The sequence below is a fragment of the Polyergus mexicanus genome, unplaced genomic scaffold, assembly GCF_030449975.1.
Source record: "Polyergus mexicanus isolate NDT 795.1 unplaced genomic scaffold, iyPolMexi1.0 SCAF_9, whole genome shotgun sequence".
NCBI classification, from domain to species: domain Eukaryota; kingdom Metazoa; phylum Arthropoda; class Insecta; order Hymenoptera; family Formicidae; genus Polyergus; species Polyergus mexicanus.
In genome coordinates this window covers 4,973,838-4,984,273 of record NW_027223329.1, presented here as the reverse complement: position 1 = coordinate 4,984,273, position 10,436 = coordinate 4,973,838, and the positions used below count along the sequence as shown (strand labels likewise).

Sequence of the window (10,436 nt, the reverse complement as noted above, 5' to 3'; positions counted from 1 at the left end):
TATATATACACATACATACATACATACATACATACATATATACATACATACATACACACATCACACACACACACACACACACACACACACACACACACACACACACACACACACACACACACACACACACACATATGTACTATGATAAAATCAAAAGAGATAATATATGAGCAATATTATAGATTTGTATTTAAAATATTTATGCGACCCAAACGGATATCTATGTAAAGTCGTTGCTTTTACGAGACGATAGAATAGAAATAGAGTAGAAATTCAACATTTTTTCTGTCTGTACATATTTAACACAATGCGAAAAGCTTATATTTTATTGTTCTTTCCAAAGTATGCACATATCCTTGACTCTATTACTCTACATAATGATATCGGTAATGTAACTATAAAGCGTTGGTAATATACCGACACTTTTAGTTACACTTAGATGAGAGCGTTCACCCGTCGGAATTCACCCGTCGCTCCGGCATCCTCTTAAGCGAACCAGCGCGACCAGAGCGATTAGCTTAAGACTAACACCGCGAAAAAAATTTTATAACGCGCGAAGAAATTTAGAAACTCAATACTCAAGCGAAAGCAAGCCCGAATTACCGGAAAACGTCGTCACCGAACGAATTTCCGTTTAATAGTCTCGACAAAAGCCTATTACCATGTGATACGACTGACCTCATTGACAACACTCAACGCGAGATTAAACGTACTCCGAGTAGAGTATCCTTACGGTGCGAATTTTCATTAACTTCTTACGAGAGCGCCCAGTTCGATCCAGAAGAAAGAACCCCGCGCTAATCATATGGAAAATCTGTCCCGGTCAAATCAATTGGTTTTTACATATGTTGTAGCTTATGACCTACTGAACAAAAGATGTAATGGGCACAAAGCTCAATAATGGACAGTTATCGAGTTATAACCAGTCAAACATGAAAAATTCGGGCTGCCGAATAGTCAAATCGAGGTATTGATTTTTTTGAAAAATGTTTGAAATAAACATAGTAGGGTTTTACAAAATTTGTTAGTTGGTGACATTATTTGTGAATTTTGAATGACCTTGAAAAGCTCCGTGAACAAAAATCTTTATGTGTCACAGCAGAGATAAGGACCCCACGGTTCGTCACTCCCGTAGTATTTTTTGACTCCAAACCCTCTCTGCTGTGTGTGTATGTGTGTGTGTGTATGTGTGGGGTAATAAAATAAATGATCTTATTGTATATTACTCATTATTTGGATCCTGCTGTGGTGGTCTCTGAGCGGCATCTAATATTGTGTTCAATAATGATGAAGAGGGATAACGAACATTGGGCTGGTGTCGTGCATATCCTAAATACCACAATACGCTGGTTACATGTGCACATGTACCCACAGTCCGTGCGCCTGACTTACAGGTGCAGTAATAACCAAAAATCGCCTCCCTCTCATCATCTATATTATCTGCATCTCTTATGTTGTAAGCTATAAATATTTGATGTTTTGTAACATTACGGAATTGTGAATCGATCGCTCTACACATAACTCTACGCTCATAACCAGAGATGGTAAATCGTGTATATTAGTTCTCAAGAAGTTTTAGTAGAAAAAAGGTTCATCAAAAATATTTTGAAAACGTCTCGAATTTAGCTACACAAATATAATAAAAAATAGGCATTTTTGTGGAAGATTTTTGTTCACGGAGCTTTTCAAAGTCATTCAAAATTCACAAATAATGTCACCAACTAACAGATTTTGTAAAACCCTACTATGTTTGTTTCAAACATTTTTCAAAAAAATCAATACCTTCCGAGATTTGACTATTCGGCAGTCCGAATTTTTCATGTTTGACTGGTTATAACTCGATAACTGTCCATTATTGAGCTTTGTGCCCATTACATCTTTTGTTCAGTAGGTCATAAGCTACAACATATGTAAAAACCAATTGATTTGACCGGGACAGTTTTTCCATATGATTAGTACGGGGTTCTTTACCGTCAACAAGAAAATAATATGGCCGAATCGCGAAATCCGGACATACTCCCGCAAATCCGTCGCAAAACGCGGTAGACAAGGAAATAAAAAATATGCAATCTATCCGCCAGATGGACCGTAATGTAGCGGAGGCAGGTCGCACACCGTCTTCCGAGATAAACCGCGAAGAAAGAGGAGATTACACACATCTTACCCACATTTTAAATGAAATACGCGCGAAAATTAATTCATTAAGCAGACGAGTGAAGCGACTAGAAAGCGCGAACGCACAATTACCCCGTCATACAGATAATCGCAGGAAAGACAATAACGATGCGTTGGAAACAACATACGGGCAAAAGGGACGCGATATCAGAAATCGACGAAGCATTGCCCCGAATTATTTGCCGTTAAAGGAAGCATGAGTGATGATCTCCGAATTCGACGGAACATCGCGACATAAATTGCAAGAATTTTTAAGCGCATGTACGTACGCTGTTCGAAACATAAATCCCGCGAACGAAGAATCGTTAATTCAAGCAATCTTATACACAAAATTAAAAGGAAAAGCGATGTAGGATTTTGAAACGCGAGATATTGAAACGTTCGACGAATTAAAAGAACAACTCGAAACTTGTTATCAGTCTAAACAAAGTACTACACATTTACAAATTGAGTTCAATTCATTAAGACAAAAATCTAATGAAACCGCGTACGCTTTTGGACAAACGCGATACAAGCAATAAAATAGTACGATTCCATAATCGAAGGAGAAAAGAACTCCTCATTATCAAAACGCACAATCCAACACACGATTAAAAAACAGGCGTTAATAAACTTCCAAATCGGATTACGCGACGAATTAAAAGTACTCGTACGCACGCAACGATATACAACGCTCCAAGAAGCCATAACGGGCGCGAGCGCCGAAGAAAAACTTATCGGACCGACGGTAAGAACAAACAATCCGAATAAAAATAAATACGAATCGAATTATTCGCGACAGATTCGAAGTTCGACTCCGAAATGCTTTAAATGCGGAAAAGACGGACATTACGGACGGGATTGTCGAAGGAATCGATACGCACTTCCTAAACCGGAAAAATTTTCGCGGATAAATACAATAAGTAAATATTGCAAACATTGTAAAAAATCCGGGCACGCTCGCGATGAATGCTGGAGTTTGAACGGTAAACCGAAAATTATTACAAATAAAATAAAAGACGGAAACCAGAAAAAACGCGAAGAAAATACACGTGATCAAAAGAATCTGCAGCTATCAAAACGAGTTCCGAGTCCGACGATAACAACAGCGAAGACGATAAAAGCGAATCTAAAGGAAAACAACCGCGACCTGCATCCGAATATCGCGTTACGCATATTAAAAATATGCCGAGCACACAGAAGAAGACGGATTTATCGTTAATAGCATTACCCATGCGACAAGCAAAGAATGAAAAAGTATGGATATTATACGATTCAGGATCAACCATCTCGTTAATAAAATTAAAACAATTAAAGGATGACATTCTCATATACGACGATAAAATCGCGCTCACCGGCATAACCGGACACAAAGTACATATAATAGGAAAAATGTACGCCATAATTAGAGTAGATGGACAAAACTTAAACATAATTAAAAGTAGATGGACAAAAATTAAAACATGCATTTTACATAGTAAAAGATGATATTCCGATCGAATACGGAAGGATTCTAGGGATCGATTTCCTCCGACAACATTCAGTATCCTGTGATTACAAACAAAATCTATTAAAAATAGGAAACGTGCTAAAATTCCATTCATTTAATAACATAATTCTAAAACCGCGCAGTAAAACCATTGTAAAAGCGGCAACCAATCAAACTCGGATAGGAATAGTACGAGCAGAAGAAACAACTCCAGGAATCTATTTCGGAAATTGCATAGTAAAATCAAAAAATAACGCATGCCCCGTTAGTGTAATGAACATGACTGATACAGAAGTTGAAATAAAGACGCCGTATGTTATTTTCAAAGATGTAGAATACGATCGCGAATCCGGAATACACGAATACAAACGAGAAAAAATTCTAAACCTACTTCCTCATAATATTCGAAAAATTGACAATTACTACGAACACAGCATCTAAATTCAGAAGAAAAACAGGCACTCCTACGTAGAGATGGGCGATATTAAAAAATAAGTTAATGTTTTACAAATCGATTAAGAGAAAAGAAATCATAAAAGTATCGATTATATCAATAAAGAAAATCGAAAAATCGATTAATAGTTCTAATTTCCTTTTTTAATTAAAATTTATGTTTTTAAGAAATCTTAAATAATATTATTTATTTTGCAATTTATATATTATAATATATTTTATTTTAATTTCAAATTTATATGATTTTTTAATAAATCCATAGAAAAATATCCGTTGGTAAATATGAAAAGCTGTAAAAATGAAAAGCTGAAAAAAATTAGTTTTAATAATTAAAATAAAGTTTTCTGTTGCATTTTATGCAATACGCAACCTCTGTGAAGTAGGCCCCCATTTTTAAAATTTTAAAAAAATTGTTAGAGTTCAGAGTGCCCCCCGAAGAGTTCTAAAGTTCTCTATCGATTTTAGAAAGAGTTCCATCGTTTAAAGCACCGAAAATAGCACTTGAAGATATGGGGGGGCCAACTTCACATTTTTCGCAACTTTAAGACGGTATAACTTTTTTGTTATCAACTTTAGCACTTCGATTGTTAAGGATAATTGATACAACTCTTTGGGGGGCTACCAGAACTCTCAATAAAACAGCCGGTTATCGATAAAAATTTTCACCCCTATAGTTCAAGACCTATAGAGGTAAAATTTTTTCTCGGTAACGGGCAGTTCTGTCGGCAGTTCTGGCAGCCCCTCGAAGAGTTCTAACGATAACTATTAGCACTTGAAGCGCTACGATGCAAAATGAAAAAGTTCTCGCTGATCGAAGTCGCAAATCCGATAAATTTTTAAGTCCCATAGAGGTAAAATTTTTTCTCCGTAACGGGCAGTTCTGTCGGCAGTTCTGGCAGCCCCTCGAAGAGTTCTAACGATAACTATTAGCACTCGAAGCGCTACGATGCTAAATAAAAAAGTTTTCGCTGGTCGAAGTCGCAAATTTGAAAAATTTTTAAGTCCCATAAGGGTAAAATTTTTTCTCGGTAATAGGCAGTTTTGTCGACAGTTCTGGCAGCTACATGTTGCTCTATTTTTTTTATTGTATATTATTGTATTATACTATACTTATTATTATACTTTATACTTATATGTACTAATACTATTATAATATATATGTATTATATTTCTATTGTGTGTAGAGAGAGAGAGAGAGAGAGAGAGAGAGAGAGAGAGAGAGAGAGAGAAATATAATACATATATATTATAATAGTATTAGTACATATAAGTATAAAGTATAATAATAAGTATAGTATAATACAATAATATACAATAAAAAAATAGAGCAACATGTGCTAAAGTTGATAACAAAAAAGTTATACCGTCTTAAAGTTGCGAAAAATGTGAAGTTGGCCCCCTCATATCTTCAAGTGCTATTTTCGGTGCTTTAAACGACGGAACTCTTTCTAAAATCGATAGAGAACTTTAGAACTCTTCGGGGGGCACTCAGTACTCCAACAATTTTTTTAAATTTTAAAAATGGGGGGCCAACTTCACAGAGGTCAATACGCACCCATAATCATGCACATGCGTATTAATATTACAAACGTAGCATAAATACTTGCATAAATCAATTATTCCGTGTAAATAAGATAAAATAAGAATTTAATTAGACTAGGAATTGTTGCGTCCCTGCGGGTCGTCTGTGGCCGTTATTCCTGAATCTGCTGTACCCGTCTCCGGGAGAACGTTGCTAAAGGCTAATCTACAATGTGCTCTTTGTTTCCTGTTTCTTGCTTTTTGCCTCTTGCCTTTTTGCCTCTTTGCGCACTGTTTTACCGACAATTGTGTTTTTTGTCACGTGTTTCTTGTTTCTTCTGGAGTTCGTCAACTTTTATCTCGGGCGACAGAAAACGAAGAAACGTCGCGTTAAATACGATGATATCACGGACACAGCGGAGTGAACGCGAAGTGCGAGATAAACAAAAAATAATATGTCGGACAAAGAAAATGAAGAAAATCAGGTGGATGAAGCTTTTGGCGAACTGCTCGCCAATTTCGTCCAAAGAAATCCTTGTCTTTATGATAAAAAGTGCAAAGAATATAAAGACAAGAACTTCGTCGCTGATACATGGAGCTCCATCGCAAGTGCCTGCAATATGTCAGGTAAATAAACAAAAAATGTTTTAATTTTGAGATAAAAATATGGACTCATTTGTATAGTTTGTAGATATTTTATGGATACTGGATGGTCGCATAATTCAAGGGATAAGTTTAGGTTAGATTAGTTTGGAGAGATTATAGTTCATTTTATTTTGCAGTGGACATGGTACAGAAACAGTGGAAAATTCTTCGCGGTCAATTCACTCGAGAACACCGCCTTGAGAAGATGTACGAGCCATCGGGTACAGGGAATGACACTTCTAAGAGGCCACGGAAAACATGGTACTTGTATCACTCCCTTCTCTTTTTGGCACCACATGTGGCCCATCGCAGTACATCTAGCAACTTTGTGCGAGGGAGTACAATAATCACTCAATCATCCCCGTCAACACCACAATCTGCACTACAGTTAGCATCGCAGTCAGCATCTGGATCATCGTTTAGCAATGTGTGGACTCCAAATCTTTTTAGTGATGGTTCAACTCCACCACCAGAGAGATCAACGTCTTCAGAATCTTTAGCAACTTCAGTATCTTCAATTAATCAGTCAAAGTCATTAGCTATTGCAAGGAGAGATTTACTTTCCCCACCACCTGACCAATCTGCAACTCGGAGACTAAAGGAGTCTCATAAAGAACAGGAACAGCTGTCTAAAATGATAGGCAATACGACTGAGACTATAAACATGCTTATGCATAATTTAACAGAAAAGCGCTCACAGCCTGTCAGTGACGATAATGGAGAAGAGGCAGCAATGGCAAAGGCTTTAATTTATGCATTGAGAAGAGTAAGCTCCAAGTACAAAATCCAATGTTATATTGAATGTTTATCTGTTTTGGATAAATATCAGAACCTGACAACAGTGGAAACGGTTCAAAATCTGTAATTCTTTTACGGCTGGAATACTTGTGTAATTATGTTTTGTTATGTAGATTAAAGATTTTATAAAGTATATATATAATTTAAGTATATAAAAAAATTATATATATATACAAAACATATAATGATTAGAAAAACATGATTTTTTTAGTCGCTATAACATATTTTTTCGCGAGATATAATATGACTTTTTGAGTTGTTAATAACATTTTATTTTTCATACATTTATGTGCCTGATATAAGACATAATGTGATTTTTTAAGTCATTAATAACTAATATTTAATTATTTTTGTGATAATTTTTGTTCTTGGACAAGTGTTCCTACTCTTATATTTAATTATTAAGTAGTGCAATGTGTTCGTGGTCAAAGTACAAATGTTTAGTATTTGATGTCAGTATTTTTGTTTTTTACGTTAAGACTATTTTCAGAACAATAAATGAAAGTGATTATTTAATATACATTATATTTATTTTCCCAACTTTTACAAGCTTTATGTATACACTTACTGTTTCATTAAATTCAGTTAAGCGTTCGAATATCACATTGAAAAAATACAAATAATGACAATAGATAAAAGTAGAACATAGATCATTCATGACTATTGAACATTATACATAAACTTAACACTAAACTTAAACTTAATTCCTGTTATTAAACTTAACTTATTATATATTAACTTATATTATTAAGGGGGATTAACATTATATGCCCTTAGCGCTTGTTCCCACTGCCAATCCAGCTGGCCAATGTCTGAACAAAAATAATCTTTGAGGATGTTTCGCTGAGCATCAGCTCTCACTGTGGGATTGTTGGACCCAAGTCGACCAACATCAGTGATCGGTCCCCTGTACATTTCTCTTCTCCAATCACCTTCGATGACATCTCCATCTATTCTTTCTCTATCTAGCATAGATGCAGGGCAATAGGTCCTTTCCAATGGTGCTAAATCGTCTTCAGATACCATCAGAAAGTTATGAAGACACACAATTGCTTTTACAATGTCTTCCGCTGTTTCTGGTATGCAACACAGATCCCTTCTCAAGATACGCCACCTTGATGACATGATTCCAAACGTATTTTCGATGGTACGTCTGGCACGACTGAGTCTATAATTGAATATTCTTTCTGCATTGCCAAAAGTTCTGTAAGTTCTGGCATATGGACGCATCATATGGATGCCAAGTGGGAATGCTTCATCGGCGACAAAAGTGAAGGGAAGGATGACATCACTGCCAGGAATCTCCTTTGGAAAAGGAAAGTCAATTTCACCTGCATCGATAGCCTGGCCGAAAGCGCTGCTTGCCCACACACCTCCATCACTTTGAGATCCTACAGGAGAAGTGAAAGTGAAGCTTACGTAAGTCAATATAATGCAAGTTATAATATCTCGGTGATTGTCACAGAGGTACTCACCATAATCGCCAACATCCACCCACGTGAATCGATATTTAGCATCACATGCAGCAATGAGGATTATAGAAAATCTTTTCTTGTAAGAGCTATAAAACTGAGAACCAGTTTTTGGGGGGCACTGTATCGATATGTGTTTACCATCAATAGCTCCGATACAATTGGGAAACTGCCATTGGTTAAAGAAATCTTCAGATATCTGCACCATAGTCTCTCTTGTCAATGCCTGCAAATATATCGGTTGAAGAGCTTTCCACAAAGCACTGCAGGTTTCCCTAAACACTTTATATGCAGTGGAACGTCCAATTCTATAACTCCATGAAGATGTCCTAATTGATGTGCCTCGCGCTAGCATCCTTTAAGAAAATAACATAGAGCTCACTCAGTGACACAAATAACTTAACATTAGTAATACATAGAAGTTGAAAATGTACTTACTCAAGAGTGATGGCCACACGTAACTGTAGAGGCAGTGGAGTTCTGATGCTTCGCTTAGTTAGATATGGTCTCACCAAATCACAAATGTAATCAAACTGCTGTACATTCATGCGTGTATAATCAAAGAATTCTTCGTGGTCTGTAGTTCTCAATTCTCTAAACAGATTCCTATAGATTCCCTGGGTTTCTCGACCATAATTAAGTGGACGCACCCACCAACGCCTGATTCTTTTTTTCTTTAATTGCTTTTTTGCGAGCAAAAGCATTAGAAGGAGATTCCAACATTGGGCGCTAATCAAAACATTTAATAATTCTTCATCCATTTTAAAGAAAACACAATTTGTAGCGATCACATAACCTTATTACAATAATACAACGCCGAATGATTTATTCTATGGTCGATATTCATAGCTCATATATTAAGATATCTTAAGTATTGCCTTAAACATCATTAGCCAATAAGAATGCTGTATTAGCATCTGAGACTTTTATTTAAGATGGTCGTAATATAAGAACGGACTATGAATATCGGTCTGTGATTGGTCTATGTGAAATAACATTTCTCTTCGAAAATTCAGAAGGGACAAATTGTAGATGACGATGTTTCTCGTGGTTTCTCGGCTTCATGTGACAAAAATACAAGTAGCAAAAAAACAGAAGGCAGAGGACACAAAACAAGACGCAAAAAGCACATTGTAGATTAGCCTTTAAGAGTTGTTGTTAAACAACGGCGAACATCTGGAGAGAGATCGACCATCCGTCTCGCGACGGATGTCATTATTGTCATTCCGGGCGGACGTATTTGAGATTACAATAACCGTTATTGTTCTATGTTCCTTGTATAATAGTGTTCTGTGTTGTTATATTAAAGTTCCTTTCGTTCTTTTTAATACGTGTCCTTTATTTACATCGCGGTACACGAGTGCCGGTTGTGTCGCGCGTATTCGAGTAATATTAATTTCGATCCGCAGACGCAACAGAATTATAAAAGAGAAAGAATAGGGCTTTTAGAAGATATACATTTTATTATTTTCTAATTTAATATAAAAAATATTAAATCATATATTGCACACATGTATAATATTGCACATACAGGGTGTTTCAGAACAACCTTCCATCCTTAAAATGACGTAATCCTGATATGATTTTAAGACGATTTTTCCTTTACCAAAATTTGAATTGAAGCGTAATTTTTGAGTTATAAGCAAAAATAGTTAGCAAATCATGCGTCGAGTACAGAAGGCAGGCAGGAGCGGCGCAACGCGCCGCAGCTGACCGTCCGATGCGTGATTACCACCGCATGAGTCGCTAACTATTTTACCTTATAACATAAAATTATGCTTTAAATAAAATTTTGGTAAAGAAGAAAATGTCTTAAAATTACGTCAGGTATACGTATTTAAAATAACGTCACTTTAGCGAAAGTTGTTCCGAATCGCCGCTCGTCGGATGCTGCGATCAGCTGA

The 10,436-nt window shown here is 36.2% G+C and overlaps 2 protein-coding genes across 2 annotated transcripts; one reads left to right on the top strand and one right to left on the bottom strand.

Moving 5' to 3' along the window:
• The first annotated feature begins 6,072 nt into the window (after positions 1-6,072).
• Positions 6,073-7,127, top strand: LOC138936489 (transcription factor Adf-1-like). The gene is made up of 2 exons (XM_070301917.1): positions 6,073-6,244; positions 6,400-7,127. Exons 1-2 carry the CDS (start codon positions 6,073-6,075, stop codon positions 7,125-7,127), a joined length of 900 nt encoding a protein of 299 aa, XP_070158018.1.
• A 539-nt stretch (positions 7,128-7,666) lies between these two features.
• On the bottom strand, positions 7,667-9,670 carry LOC138936277 (uncharacterized). The gene is made up of 3 exons (XM_070301546.1): positions 8,971-9,670; positions 8,536-8,888; positions 7,667-8,451 (listed from the first exon to the last, which is right to left on the bottom strand). The coding sequence occupies exons 1-3, from the start codon at positions 9,291-9,293 to the stop codon at positions 7,808-7,810; spliced, it is 1,320 nt and encodes a 439-aa protein (XP_070157647.1). The 5' UTR covers positions 9,294-9,670; the 3' UTR covers positions 7,667-7,807.
• Between the last annotated feature and the right edge of the window lie 766 nt (positions 9,671-10,436).